The 16143-nt window shown below is 39.9% G+C and overlaps 1 protein-coding gene across 4 annotated transcripts in view; it reads left to right on the forward strand.

Annotated features, from left to right (window-relative positions):
* GLIS1 (GLIS family zinc finger 1) overlaps positions 1-16143 on the forward strand; it is a 202573-nt gene that overhangs the window by 95702 nt on the left and 90728 nt on the right. For all 4 annotated transcript variants that reach the window (XM_014938918.1, XM_014938920.1, XM_014938919.1 and 1 more), the window contains exon 3: positions 4355-5456. In XM_014938918.1, the coding sequence (XP_014794404.1) occupies positions 4355-5456 (1102 nt within the window). The remainder of the gene's footprint in view (positions 1-4354; positions 5457-16143) is intronic.

Raw genomic sequence — 16143 nt, forward strand, 5'->3', positions numbered from 1 at the left:
GTGTGGGAACAAAACTGGGGGGGGGGGGTGAATGCTCATGAGGTTTCAATGAAGTCAGTGGGAACCAAGGGTGCTCTGTGCCCCCCAGATTTCAGCCTTCATTAGATGAGAAAAGTCAAAATAGATGAGAGAAATAGGGCCAGAATAGCCAGATACTCAAACACCCAGAAGTCAGGGCAAACTCTTGTTTGGTTGCTCCGTCCAGTTGTAGTGAGCAGCACACAAATAAAGGGAGATATAATTTCAAACAATCTCTCTGGGTTAAGCTTTGAATGACTCTGCATTTCTAGGATATGCGATGTTCAAGGAAAACCCAAACAAATAAGAGAGCACCTCCCAAGCAATCCAAAATCTCCCTCAGGATTTGGGGTTATGATTGGCTTTGTCCTTTTTTCCCCTCAGTGCACTGCAACTTGTTATTCCCTTCAGCTTTTCTCTCAATCACTTTCTCTGAGAAACTGTATTCTAGGGATGACTGCCTTAATCCAAGAATCCCAATCCCTCTTCTTCCTGGCCCCCTTTCCCCACTCAGTTAATAGCTTTTAAGTTGTGCAACATAATTGCTGCTACACGCTATCTGTGAATGCAATGTGTGTGGGACTGGAAAAGTCCTAATACCTTCTTTACCACAATTGGAGTCAGCACACAGCTAATGTTGGCCTTTTGTCAAATAATCCATTATCAGACACGGCAAACCCGCCCACGCTGTGCTCAGAGCTCAGCGCATAAAACCCAGGGAAGACATTAGAGCAGTCAGACAGCATTGCAAAGGGTCCCTGGATGTGCAGCAGAACAATCCCCCCCAGCTTCTTAAAACTGTCAGTTATCACTGATTGCGCATTTACAGTGGCAATTGAAGGCATGTATGTTTTGTAAATAAGCTGGAGATTTCAGATACAGTCATCTTTTCCTCTGAGGGCAGTTGGGAACTGCAGTACTTCTGGCATGGTGCTACTGGCCTCATGCTCTGGCTCCAATTACCACATAAGGGAGTCTCTTTGGAAACACTGCCTTAGTATCCTCTGAGAGGCTGTTGTTACTCTTCTAAGGGCTTACATTCAGCTTTCATCTGCTTAAGCAGCAATTCTGTTGCCTCGGACTGTCCATCCCTGGTACGTGGATGCTCCCTGTGAAGGGAGGTTTGTGGGGCATATTCTCCTGCTGACCCCGCTTCTTCCCATGGTTGCTCATCTGGAAGCTCCTCAGAGCTGTTCATGCTCATTCCAGTGTCCACACAGTGCTCTTCACACTGTCCTGCTGTCCTTTGTCCCTCTTACTCTCCTCTTGGCCGTTTTTTCATATGTGTTTATATTTCACTACCATCCAGAGATTCTGAAATGCTTACGGCCAGCACTGCCTGGTGTACCAGCTCTGGAATCTGATGCCATTACAGGAGCAGCAAGATGCCATTACGGGAGCAAATAGTCAATAGGTATAAGAGGAGACACCTAGCAGATTAGATGCGAAACACCTTGTCTCTCTCTTCTATCAGTTTTGTTTCTGTGCCCCTTCTTCCCCCACCCCCCAGGACCAGGAGGAATGAGCAGGATTTTCCTTAGAACAATGGTGGCAAAATTCTGCCAGGAATAAAGAAAGTTTGCATTAAGTACCCTAACAGCAAACACTGGGAAATTGAAATAATGCCAGATTATCCCAGAGGAGTTAACTAACACAGGGTGTATAATGTATTAAAATATACAGTGCTGCAGAGGAAACCATAGCTCCCAGAAAAGACTTGCTTCTGATTTCTACAAGCAGCCTGGGCTTATCACTATGTAGGCAGAGCATGGATAAGACACAGCCATGGCAATGGGAAACGTGAGTTCATTGCCTCCATCTCATTTGCTTTTGAAATAATATATTCTGGGCTTGCCTTTTGGTTTAAAATTCCTCTCTTTGTGTGTCTCATGTTCTGCACTGCAGCATCACAGCAATACAGTCCTGACTGCGAGTATGATCTTGTGCTGGAAATATAGGTAGATGTTGCTGGAAGTTTGGGGAACCTAGTGTTTCTCAGGACAGGGATGTTTGTATCCATACTGCAGGTAACTGCACTGACTCCAGCTTAAACTCCTCACATGGATTTCTGGTGAGTTAGGAGCTTTACATAAAGCTTAATAATACGACACCAATTATCACAGGCTGAAACATAAGCTTGGGTTAGCTTTATATGATGTAAGAAATGTGTTGTGTTTACTTTAGCCTGAGGCTTTGGGACCACTGAACTATGATACAAGCGGAATTATTTAGAAGACTTCTTGTACAGAAGAAACTAAGTAATAGGAAATACTGTGCCTGGCATGGTACGCTGTAAAGCCTTTCTCAGAATGAATGTAAAACAGCACACTTTCTACTCAGCAATGAAGCTACAAGCAAGCAGGGCAGGGTTTCCCAAATATGTGCAATAAAATGTTTTTAGGTATGCCTATGCCACATATTTTACAGACATATGGTTCTGTAAATGTTAAAAAATAATGTATGTATACTGTTTGCTTTGTTGGTTTGGAGGTTTGGTTTTTTTTTTTTAACTTTACCATCTGCAAAACCAGGTGCTTTAACCTGAGACCAACTGTGGAAACCTAAAGGGAGGAATTATAACTAATGTATTATGGAAACCTCTAAAATCTTTAAATGTAGTCTTTTTAAACTTCTGGTGGCAAGTGCAAGATCTGATTGTTCTGTAGCAATGAATGGTGGAGAATTTCAGTTCTCTCATGACCTTAAATGTGTTTGTTGTTGTTTTTTTTTTATACCAAGCCCTATATCAGGCCCTACTGACTGCAAACTGTTGGAGCTTAGAAACCTGTCACTAGAGAATGCAGCGCTGACAGTTATGTGCCTTAGACAGGTGTAATTTTTTGACAACCTTAATTTCATGGGAAGGAAGTCTTTTTGAAGCTTATTGTTGTTGTTTTGCTGTTTTCTAATTGATAGTTCTTTGAGACCTGTTACCAATGATGTGTTAGATGTTGTCTCAGCTTCCCATCTTAAGGTTTGTGGTGGATTAATAGAAATAGTGATAAAATCATATAAGTCGTAAAACAATTGCAGTTTATTCATCAGCTTCACAGTTTAATGTATGTATATGTCCAAAATACCTTATGCATATGTGTTGCATGCTTTAAAATGTGTCAGATTTGTCATAGTTGTGGTCTCACACACAAGTTGCCAAATGGCCAGGTTTTCTTCAGCTTTTGTGGTGCTAGCACCAAAAAAGCATAAAATTCATTTAAGTGGAACATGTCAGCGTAAGAGCCATGGAGCACCTCTCTGGAGGGTTTATTAGTTCAGGTACTGCTTTCCTGCACACAGATGTACTGTTTCCTCTTCTCGGTCTGGCACATTACTGCATGATGAAGCCATAGGTTAAACCCTACCATGCTTTAGGGATATGGAAGGAACACCCGCTGGTCCTCAGAAAAAACACAGTTGGATCATCCACAGTAAATGTTTATAGCTGAGATAAAGTGTTTTATTTTAAGGCATAAAACAATTGCTAACTGCTTGAAAGAAAATGTTAGGAGGGAACGTTTCCTAAATGCGGTGCCTTTCTGAAATGTCTGTGTAGCGTTCCTCAAGGTTCTGCTTCCTGAGTGGCTGGATTCAGTACACATCAAAAAAGATTAAAAATCACTTCTGCAGAACAATCTTCTTTAGATTTGCACACCCATGTAGACTTTAATTGGAAAAATGGAAATGGGAATACATAGGCTGCCAGTTTAAATCTACAGGTTGTGAACTTTTCTTAGTTATCTTTTGTAGACCTGAGAAGTAAATACTCAGCTGATTTCCCAGTGACTCCAGACCTCTGGTGGAAAGCAAGCTGTTCGTTCTTTGTATTCCTTTTTTCCTCACTGATCTTGTTCCCTTTTTAATTTAGCAAAGGAAGGCATCTCTCAGACATGTAAGCAAAGCTCAGCTAGCCTTTTTTGATTTGTGTGAATAAGAATACCAAGGCATTTTCCCAGTGTGCTCTGAGGAAAATGCTGATATTTGAATTATTCAAAAATGCCCAAAGCTCTCAAACTTCATTCTCAGCTATTGTTTTGCCCAATCTATTATGCATTGAAAACCTAGATTGTGATTGATGAACTGGCCGTAGCAGTGGAGGGGAGATTGTCTGTACTGTGCGTAACTCGGGGTGTAAAATTAATCCTGTGTAAAACGATGCTGCCTTTACAAGGGTTGTAGAGGAAGCATTGCAGATTTTTTTAGTGTAATTGCTCCATTAGACAGGCTACATTCAGCAGAGAGCAAGTGCTTCCATTCTCCAGGGCTTAACAAGTGTTGTGTCTTGTACAAAAATCATAAATCCTGTGGTAGTTAGCGATGCTTAATGAGAACTGTATTACAGGTCGCCCAGGTTTCAAGACTCAGTAGATTCTGCTGCTCCATGCCTGAATGGAAGTCACCCGGCTCAGCACATTAAACAAGAATGCCCCAGTGATTATAAGGTTCTGTCTGAGGCTTCCACGCATAGGAGGATTACAGAGGGGATGGAGCTGAGAGCCTCCAGTAGTCTGCATCCTGAAATAGACCTAATGAATAATAGCTTTACAAATTCACTTTCATCCTACTTGTTTAATAATGAACATAGCTCCTCCCTGGGTCCTTTGTCACTTGGCACCCCTCAGCACTCAGCCAGGCTACAAACAAGCAACCTGAAGAAGAGATGCATCTCTGTTGTGCCGTCTTCAGCTGAAGGAATTGATATTACAGCTATCATCCGCACATCACAGACGTCACTGGTCACCTGTGTGAATGGACTGCGAACTAATTCAGCTGGCATTTCCTCTCATCCTGTGGAGATCAGTCATCACAGTGCTCAAAAATCCTCTCGGCCCCAGTCTTGCTCTCAGCCTGGAAACCCTTGCAGTATTCCCTCCCCTCCAGCATGTCTTGTACCTATTTCTGCTGAATGTGACAGAGGTGACTGTGAGCAGATACAAATGCAGCAAGTTGAGGAGAATGGAAGCCTTAGCCTTATGATGAATGGTACTAGCATTCCTCATCAAAACACCTCGCACAGCACCCAGAAGGTGAGTTTCTTAAAACAAGAACCAGCTGACGATTATTCCTCCACTGCTGATCTTTTTCGACATCATCAGGGGCTGCCTCCCCCTTACCATCTACACCAGCAACTAAGCCAAACTCAAGGGACACTGTCTCACTTACATGCCTCAATGTCTCCGAAGTCCCTTCAGCCCAGCGACGGGGACGAACAGGAGCTCGGCAATGGCAAACAGGTCTGTCGGTGGATTGACTGCAGTGCCACTTACGACCAACAAGACGAACTGGTCAGACACATAGAAAAGACTCACATTGACCAGCGGAAAGGAGAGGATTTCACTTGCTTTTGGGCAGGCTGTGTCCGCCGATATAAACCCTTCAATGCTCGTTACAAACTGCTGATTCATATGAGGGTTCATTCTGGAGAAAAACCAAACAAGTGCATGGTAAGTCTGGAATATATTTGTTTGAATAGAAACATACTACTCTACTCTCTTTCTTGCCCTCTCTTCAATCTTAGTCCAATATAATTGTTGTGCTTTCCTGTAACTTAGTCTGCAGTGGGCTAAAGGGGAATCAGAGAAAACCTTAATCTAGAAGGAAATGTTTGAGTAAGAAATACTATAGTTCTTGGAAAAAGGATTCAATTTCCTTATATGAGAGCTTAACTTTTAATACAGTGCTTTATTTTTTTTTAATATTCATTAAAGCATTAATAAAGTGATGATCAAAGCACACAGCAGTCATTTAACGTAAAACAAGTCACTGAGCCTCGGGTGACATTTTTAATCAAGAAACATAAAACACATCTAATGAAATTCTTTTCATTCCTTCAGCTGAACAATAACCCATAGAGTTGCGAGTGCAAAAGTTTCAAATGCTAGTTTAGAAAAGAAAAAGAAATTTGTTAAGGTTTTTAAACAGTTAAAAGAATAAAAGGAATATCTTTAATTACATTTTCAAAGGTTGTTAGGGGCTTTTTTAATTTGCAAAACAGAACTTTAAAAATAAGTAAAAACCATTGTTCTCTTCTGATCGAGAAGATGTAAACAACATCAGTGTTCCAAAAAGAGGATCTTGGGAATAACACCATCTCTGCATCTGCCCACCATGATGACAATATGGCCAAACTAAAATAAAAGTTAATGACTTCCATTAAGCTTTCCACATGTTTGAAACAACAATGATATAAGACCCTGACTGAAACAGATGAAGCAAAACAAGTTTGACATAAGCTTCCAAATTGGGCCATGAAATTTGGAAAGTCTTATTTGTAACACCCACATGTGCACGCATGTGCACGCATGCACATACACACACACACACAAATAAGTACAAACAAAGGGAATGGTTGTGGGTGCAGGTTGTGGTTCTTGATGGGCAGAATTTTCAACTGTATATCTATTTTATTGTTTTGATCAGAGAATGATATAATGGAAAATGCATGTAAGGAAGTTAAATCACAACAAACTTTTCCATGGTAAGCTGTAGCATTCTATGGAGGAATAGGAAAGAATGTTTATATAAAAAGCCTACTTTTTTTCATTTGTTCAAGGAAAAGCTTGCTGGACTGCAATGGTTATGGAAGGGAGAAAGAAGAATACAACTGTATTCAAAGTGTTTTACAGAGTAAAATATTCTCTGTGAGTGGTCATCCTGATTATCTTTTTACTTCCATTGGATAAATGAAAACCATTAACTTAACGTCTGCACTGTCCAGTGGGTATTTCCTAAAATAATACTGGAAACAATGCAGATATTTAGACAACAAACACCATCAAGTTGTCCAAGATAAAATGGAAACGCTCTAAGACTTACCTGTTTCTTTCTTCTTTGAGAGAAAGAACTGCTTTGCTCTTTTCCAGAAGTAGATCAATCGCAATTTGTTTAAGTACAAAGGAATTTAACTTCCTATGCATATCTTTACTTTTGGTCATAAATCATCAAAGGATAATGCAAGGTAATTGCTTCTCTCCAAACAAAAGTATAAGTAAGCTGTGAAAGCACACTTAGAGATTTTATTTTAGCCTACTCTTTGTTTTTAGTGGTTTTATTATCTGCAATTACATCAGTCTTCTTCCCACTTTTATCTCACACTTTTAAAAAGAAATGCTTGAAACGTGAAGCCTTGATTAGCTTTACTATGATGCTGAAAGATCCAGTGGACTCCATGGGTGAGGGAACTTTTGTCTTTATCTGCAAAATGCATATTTGACAGGTATTGTAGAGCAGATTTCTAATGTTACATTCCCATTCCTATAGGGAACTGGATAAACCAGAGACGTTAAATCATGTAATAACTTAACAAATGCTAAAAACTTGCAATTATGTTCATCTGCATTAAAGAACTGGCTTTTGATAACGTCTGAAGGTTTAACATCGTGAATAGGTTTGCATCTGATACTGCAGACAGCCTTCATGGCACATGTATATAGATACATAAAGATCTGTTTTATTTGAGCAGATATTGTAGTTGTTCCCATACATGGAATGGCCCAATCAGAATTAGGAGCTTTACATTGCACAACTTGCAGTTAACTCTTCTATTCCCAGAATAAGAGCCTTTCACTGTCAGCAGAGGTATCCATGTATTAAATGTTACAACCTGGAAGCCTGTGTGGAGTAAAGCTGGATCCAAGTGAGCATGGGAAAAATATGTCATCTTTGCAAATTTTGTTTTCTACCCTGGAAAGACCTTGATCCAGCAGGGACAAGATCCAAAGCTGCAACACGGCTCCTTAAAGTTATTAATATCAAGTGGGGATTATTTGCCCAGCGAATTCCATTCCACTTTAAACAGGGGTTGCTGTGCAGTGTTTCATTGTGCAGTGATGTCATGTCATTTTAAATGATGGCTTTTCTTTTGATGTGGTAATAATTGTGCTGTTATTCCTGCAAATTAAGAAGGCAATTCATTCTCTGTCTATAGAGGTCTGAGATTTTGTTTTGATTTTGCTGTAGCCCTGTTAAAGTAACTTTACATCTCTTGGTATTTGTAGTGGAGATTTTCTTTCGCTGTTCACAATTACCCATTGTACTTTCTTTTTAAGCCCTTGATTTTGTTCCTCTCTGTAAGATTACAGGCTGACTAGGTATTGAACTGCTCAGGAGAAGCTAACAGTGAGCAGCACCCTGCCCTCATACATAAAAGTACTTTTCCATGTAAAATTATTAATTTCTTATGACAGGCTTTGCTACTATGTACTGTAATAGACAAAGGAATTTTGGAATTCAAGCTACTTGAGAACAGGAAATACATGAGACATTTTGATTGAAAAGTAAATGGTTCACTAAAACTGCAGTTAATCCTTTTATTATCTTTCCAACAGCAGTTTCCACAATACTTTCATGAGGTAAGCTTCCTTCAGTCCAACTGTAACACTCTCATCGTTACAGCTGGTTTAAATTTAGTGAGCCTGCTTCTTTCTTTACTACAGACAGTCGACAGGCAAAACAGTATCTGGTGTAGAGAACTACTGATCTTTTGGGTCCATATTCTGCTTGCTGTGTTTCATTGCCAAAACCAGTACTATGAGTATTCTGTTTTCATATTCTGTTAAATATTCTAATTAAGCGGTGCCTTCTCGTCATTGTGTCCCTCGATTTGGTTTTTCCTTGGGCTCTGCAAGTAGTCTAAAGGAAACTACCTAATCTCTTTGCAATATCCTGTTATGTTTCATACTTAACTCATGTTATTTTAGTTTTATTAAATTTGGGGTTCATCTGCATTATAATCAAAAATATATCCAACAAAAATAATGATGCAATGCCTTTAAGACTTTAACTTCTAAAGATTAATTTCATGCTTTTTTAGATTTGATGTCCCAGACAATTGGAATTTTGATTGTCTGAGACAGCAAAAATTAGCAAGCTTAAATGGTTTTTATTTTTTTTAAAAAAGTTTCTCATAGCTGCGTCTTTTGCTGTCTTTCAATTCTTCCAATACTTTGGTGGGTAGAACCCTGCTGATCTCCAGATATTGCATCCTCAGTTTAAGCCTCTGCTTGCAAATGTAAATATAATGCTGCTCATTTAGTTGTCTAGAATTGTTTGATTTGGACAAACCCATACTTGGCTTATTAGTTTACCCTCTTGCACTCTTGTGGCTTCATAAAGAGTAGAAAATTAAGTTCCCATCACTGCATGCATGTGTGCTCAGGGAACCTCTACAGACATGACTAAGGTAAATATATTTATCCTTATATAATTTCTACATATGCAATTAGTGTTTATAGAAATGAGGTATCATATCATATGTGATATCCACAAGAGGAGCTGGACAGTGATAATAACTGTTGTTAATGTCTCTAGTACATGTATTTCAAAAAAACAAATGCCTCCTGAGTATGTTCTAGACCTGTCACATCGTGTTCTTGCCTAGGTAGTTAAGATTTTGAAGCAGAATGTTTTTTCTTGTCTATGTGCAACATACTCAGTCAGGGAATAGTCTTGATGGTGTCTTTGGATGCTGTATTGTACGCAGTGAAATTCAGCACCTGTGCTGTTAGTAGTCAGTTCTTTTGAATCCCTAAAGGTGAGACATTATAGGTACTGCATTAAACGTGGGGAAATTGAGACATAGAGATGATAAGTAACTTGCCTAAAGGCATCTTTAGGCAATGCCAGCATTCCAGTGCAGATCTTGTGTTCAAATCACTACATCACACAAACTAACCATTTGCAATTTACCTATGAAACAGATTTTTGTTCAGATTACCCAGAAGATAGCGGTCTGGTTGAACTTCCTGTTATTTTTACTGTACATCTCTGACGCAGGTGGTTTGACATTCATAAACCTGTGAAAACTTTCATCAGAAAGCTTGGCTACATTTGTAACGCTTCATGGGCAGCAACCTGGTTATTACAATTACAGGAGAAAGGGGCCTATTGAGCAGATTAGTATTATTGCTTCTGCTGCTACGGAAACCAATGTGGAATCTCGTGTTCCCAGTAGATAGCAAGTATTACGCTGTCTGCAGTCAGCGGGGAGCATGTGTCTAGCAATGGATGGTGAGTAATGGGATCTCTACAGGCTACATCTACAGATGAGTTTAAGGGACAATCCTGCATCTGCAGGGAAAATAGGCCTGCATGCACCGGTTTATGTGCTTTTGAGTTCCTTCACTGAAATAATAAGTTTCCATGCCTGACTCAAGGGAATGAGGTGGAAGTCTGGAAAATATTTTCAGCTTTTGGAGTGGAGGGTGTCGTGTGCTGATGCCAAAGGAGTGCTTTAAAAAACCAACAATAATATTCGCCTCACTTTCTTTCCTTTGAAGTCAATAGTAGGAAACATCCATTCTATCAAAGCTGCCTCACCAGAGATCTCTCTTTTTATTAGGTCTCTGATGGCATTTCCCGATACTGTCAAGGAACTGCAGCATTAAAACCACTCTGATTAGAGGAACAGACAGCAATTCAGTGGTTTTGTGAAAATACAATGTTTGTTTGTTTACAAAAACCACTACAGATTACACGACAGTACAAATGGGTTGAAGCATGCCCTAGCACTGGAGGGCAGGCTGGCAAATGGCTTTAGGCTTGGCATCGTGTCAGCTCATGCCTGATGGCAGTTGCTGAATTTGAACTCTTGTCTGTTTGCAGGAGCAGATCTTGCAGAGCAAATGATGTAGAAATTACAGCACATATTCTGCTGTGGGTGGGACTGTCCCATATTTCAGGGCAATAGGACAGAAATTCTTAGCAGGATGGCAGTTCTTGGTGCAATGGTACGGCACAACAGTATGGTGCCTTTAGGGGCTTGAGACCTGCCTTGAGCTGAGTTACAGAGGGAGTAGCTGCTGGGGTTTTCCCTGAGGGATTATCAGTTTCCCAATTTGGTCCTGGGATTGCTGACCTTCAGGACATTCTGTGAGGTGCATCGGCTTTATCAGGTTGGTAGAAAAAGATGCAGGACACTGAGCCAGATGGAATTCTGCTCTGACCAAGCAAGGCTGGCTGCATTTTTTGTTATTTTCCAGCAGTTTGGTATGGGTTAGGTCTGGCTGGCATACTCTCAGGGTTTTTTGTTCGCATAAATCTAAATAAATACAAATGAAATAAATTCCAACTGTTGCTGCCAGCAACCAGAATGGTTTTCAAGTTCAGTTGTGTGCCTTAAAAATGTTATACAGGACATTGAAGAGCTCTGATAAATGGAATATGGTAGTTAGACGTATAGTATGGAATTTTCATGAAGGGGGCTTTCAAATACATAGTTTTTCATCCTACAAGAGCATTTAATTCCACCAGGTTTTATTTCATGTGACTCAATAAATTATTAAGTAATTTGGGACATGGTTAAAACATAATTATCCTGAAGTTTTCCTGGCATATTTATGCAGAGCCGTTCACTGTGTGTAGATATTGCTGTTCATTCAGTCTTTTAAGTATGAAACAAAGTGGGATAGTAACAGTAATACCACCACAACGTAGTGGGTACTTACCCTATGAAACTCACTGCCACAGGATATAATGTAATTAATTACCAGTATTACAGTTCTCATAGTGTTGGATAATTTTCACTAATAATACTTAGTATCTACCGAAGGTAAGGGGATAGGACTAAGCAGATAGTGCTTTAGGGAGCAGATAGCCTTGTGACACAAGGGTGCATACTCATTTCCACATTAGACATCTTACCAGGTATTCCATGCCAGTTTTTTTTAAACCAGTATCATTGTAAAACAGAGCTTGGAGAAGAAAACCATTAGTGAATCTGGGTCACCTTCAATTTGGAAATCAAAATGATGGGGGGACAGGGAACAGGACTGGAAGTTTTTGTAAGTATTGACATTTTCTAAACCATGTACTGTTTTGGAAATAATGAAATGTTTCTGTATCTTCACCCATCTTTTTTTACTTTCCATTTCAGAATGAGTAAGTGTTAAACAAAGATGCTGGTTTTTTGGTTGCTTAAAAGCTCTCCCCATTTGATTTATTCAGTGTTTTTATTTTGTTAACGGAGTCCCTCAGTTATATTTCAGTTCATCCTGGACTGATTTCTCTTCATTCTTAAGTGTTTTGATTTGGCTACTGAAATACATATTTTTTTTACCACAATTCCAACTGTGACATGATTTGAGTAGAAGGAAAATTATCCACTTTCCTACAAAGCAGCAGATATTTGTCAGAATCCTAAACACTCTGAGCTTTTGAAAAATACCTGACACTGGTCTGATTGACAGGGAACATCTTAAAGGAAGGGAACGTTTTTGTATTAGAAATGGTTCTCCACAGTGACCGTGCTGCTCGGCACCGTTGTGGCACATGGAGGAGGTAGTTGTATCAGAACTCCTCCACGCCGAGCAGTCATTCATGGTCTTTGTGAAATAATGTAGGCTAAAGTATGCCCAGCTTAGAAAAGTGAAATTTATTAGTTGTGACCCGCAATGTCTGGCTGCCAGACAAACTTCTAGGCATGTCTCCCAGGTCTTTTGGAAAACTTCTCCTAGGCTCCTTTCCTTTCCTTTTGCCCAGTTTGCAAACAAAAATGACATCTCGATACCATGTTTTTATCTTTATCCTCTTGTCCCACAAAACTCAATAAGTAGTGATTCTTTCTCATTTTAAGACACTCAGAATTATTTCCAGCTCTGCTGTGGCCTGGCTGTGGATGATACTCCACATGTAGATTTATTCAAACCCCAGTCTCAGCACAGACCTATAAACCTCTCATGGGGCATCACCTTTTGAAGATATCTTGCAAGCAGCCTCTTAACTCCCAATTCTTTCCAGCTGCACCACAAGATCACTTTCTTTGCTATGCAGATCAATGAATTCTATCAAATAATCACATCTGAAGATGCAAAAAGAGAAAGGCTTTCCAGCCTCTAAGCACTGGATTTGCAATAACTCTTCAGGATTTCTGTAGCTCACCATTTCCCATGTAGCAAAAGTGTGACAAGATTTCTTTCTCACTATGCATCCTGTCTGGGAGTGAGTTGTCCATCAGTTTCACTATATGAATCTGCACAGTAGTAAGGAAGTGACACACCCTCAGCTAGTCAGATGCATTCTCCATTCTAGTCATAAGTTTTACAGAGCAGTAAATATAATTGGGAACTACCTGCTTCCTGTAGAAATGTCTTAATACACCTCAAGAGTACCTCAAGGATGTGTCCAGTAGTCGAGTCCTAAAACTTTTATTCTGCAGGGTCCAGCATAATTTTGGCAGGGTGGGTTTTCTCCAGAAGAACTGGGAAAGAAGGTTGCATTCAGTGATTTGAAGGCAGTCTGCAGTTATCTAATATCTAGGAGCGTGAGAGATTTTTTCCCTCCTGACATTTCATATAAAAAAAAAAATTGCATCTGAATATTATTGATCTTGTAATTTAGGTGAAGAGCTTGAAAGTTCTAAAATTTTAAACAAAGTCTCTGTGATTGTGTTCTTGAGGTTAAGTGCTTGGCTTTGTTTTATTTCTATGGATGTGTTCTGTGGGGATTGTTAAAAATGGCATGGAGTTGTTCTGAACTCGTGGTGATTTAGCCTTTCCAAACAGCGATTAACCTCAAGAAGGAAAAATAGTTGCAATCACCTGGCAGAAGGCTTGGTCAAATTAAAAAGCAGTAAAATTAAATATTGTTTTAAAACTGTGCCAACAATATACTCATTAATGTTTCTTATTAGGCCAATACATTTTAATACTCTGTATTAGTGAAACATATGTCATTTAATAAAAATGTTAATCTGCATTTGCAGGCAGCACAGAGGCTGTATAGTACAGTCTCAGGGGAGAAAGAGGAATTTAGTGCACATTAAAAACTTTATACAGTCATTTATGCAGTTGGATCTCAGTTCTAAATGTGATGCATTTGTTTGTTACTTTGGGGCAAACCAGCAACAGTTAGCCTTTAACAATGGGATGAGAAATAAAAAGCCATCATTCCACAACATGGGGTGTTTATATCGGCTTGGGCTTCACAATGGGCCAGATTCTGAAACCTTCACTCACTTGTTTAGCAAGTAGTCCGGTGGGCCTAGTAAAAATATAATGTACTATGTAAAGTAAATATATCAAAACTTGACCTTCTGGCATCTGACAACTCAGATTGAACAAGATTTTCAAAAGCAGACCCTGGTTTTTGGATAACTTTATTTTGGAGGTGCCCTGCTCTAATAGGGCACCTCTGAAGTCTCTCAAACCAGAGAGTGTGTAACTGAGTTACTGAAATTTCATGAGCACTTCTGGAAATTTTGACCTTAGATCTCCATTTCCCCACAAGTACAATGAAATAGATCTCTCTGGTGCACAGTGAGGGTGAATAATCACAGTGAGGTAGTGAGGCCAATATTGTAACACCGCTATAATGCTATTTTGCGTCTCTAATGGTTCTTTCTGCTGAGAATATCAAAGCTCTTTGAAACTTCTGCCTGCCTTTGGCATTTTTTGTGCCCAGGTTCCAGATACAGTTGAATTAGGGCAAATGAATCTGCTACTTTCTGTCCCTGTTTACACTGGTGTAATTATAAAGAAACTCTGAATTTACACGAGGGTACATAAGCCCAGCATGGCTCAGCCACTAAGTGCCAAAAGTCACACACTGAGTGCCTTGGTAGAAAAGGCAAGAAAAAGACCTCTTTTTTCCTAAAGTGTTTCTTCTTCCACCTATATCTTAAAGTTGGTGTGATGCACCTTGGCTGACCAGAAAGTCCCTTCAACTTCAGAGCATTATTCACGTGAGTAAGGGTAAGCAAGACAGTTCAACTCTACAGTGGCTTTCAAAGAAACTGTTGCTATTGTAGAGTATACAGTGCCCTGTGACCTGTTTTTTCTCTGTTTGGGTAAGTCAAAAGGGGCTTCATTTCAAATAGCTGTGCATGTACATCACAGACATTTGTCATTGCCTGACTTTTCTGTTTACATCCCTGAGCTGATTGTGGAATCAAGGAACAATATGAGTTTTATTTCAAAGTCTGCTTTTGTTGTCTATGGCAGTGTCTTCCCTCGATCTCCTTCTTTTATTGTTGTGTACAGATAACATATGTGTGAAGAGATCCTACACTCAGGTACAGTGGAGCTGCAGTGTTAAATAATTGATCTTGATCTTTCTTTTGAAAGTGCATCCAAGGCATTTAAAAGTGGGAAATGGAAAAAGCATGTTCTCATAATCCAGCTCAGTAAAGTTTGCACAACTGCTCTTTGTTTCATCATCCCTACAATAAATCTTTCATTTTTGCCAATTGAGAATGCCTACTAAATCTGCAAATGATTACTTCCCTGAATTGTGTTGGGATTCTTGCAATACATTTTTCTTACATGGGTAATGATAAAATAAGAGTCCATCAAAAATATTTTATTGCCTGGCAGAGAGCCTTTTATGAAATGGTTTTGATTCAGGGAGATTCTTCCAAGTGTTTTAGAACCGTTGCTTACAACTTTCCTTTAACCCTTGCATGGAGGGCTGCCAGGCCCTGGGAATGTCAGAAATAACGTTAGTCAATCAGCGGCTGGTAGAACGCGGGACCTGGGTATCGATTTAACCTGCAGCCCTTGGACTGGGGCTGAGAGCACGCTGCTTCAGCGTGTAGTTGTAAAGGGTATTGTGTTACTATTAGATTAGAAGGCTGATGAATGTCAGACCGGTGGGAACCTTGTAAAGCTAATCTGCTGTGTCCATGTTGATATGATTTCACTCTGTTTCAGCGGGAGGGTGAGGAAGATGGAGTATTACAGAAAGGAAAACACAAGGCAAAACTGGTAGGGCCATCTGGGTCACTGAGCCCAGCCTCTGTGATCCCAGGTATCGTGTCACCTTACAATAATCCCTTCAGTACACCCAGAGGCACAGAACACCTTTATGTCGGTGCCTTCGAGAAAGGTGTATCGTCAACGCTATGACTTCTAAGTCAGGATCTTTTAAAGTCACGTGAAACAAATCCTGCTCTTTTTTCCCCCTGATTTCAAAATGGGTATAACTGCATTTGTCTGCCTTTGTGCAGGAACTGGCCGGCTGTAGGAATTACTTTGCTTTCCCTTATAAAGAGATACAGTCTCAACCCAGTTCCCTGTAGATCTTGAGCACACTGTCTCCACGTCAAACAAGGCCCAGGGGGCTGCTCCTGGAATGGCACAAGTCATGATGCCTGAAAACACATTCTGGTACTGCAGGGAGAAGGGATCTGGCAAGAGA

This window comes from Calidris pugnax, unplaced genomic scaffold (assembly GCF_001431845.1).
Source record: "Calidris pugnax isolate Ruff unplaced genomic scaffold, ASM143184v1 scaffold18, whole genome shotgun sequence".
NCBI classification, from domain to species: domain Eukaryota; kingdom Metazoa; phylum Chordata; class Aves; order Charadriiformes; family Scolopacidae; genus Calidris; species Calidris pugnax.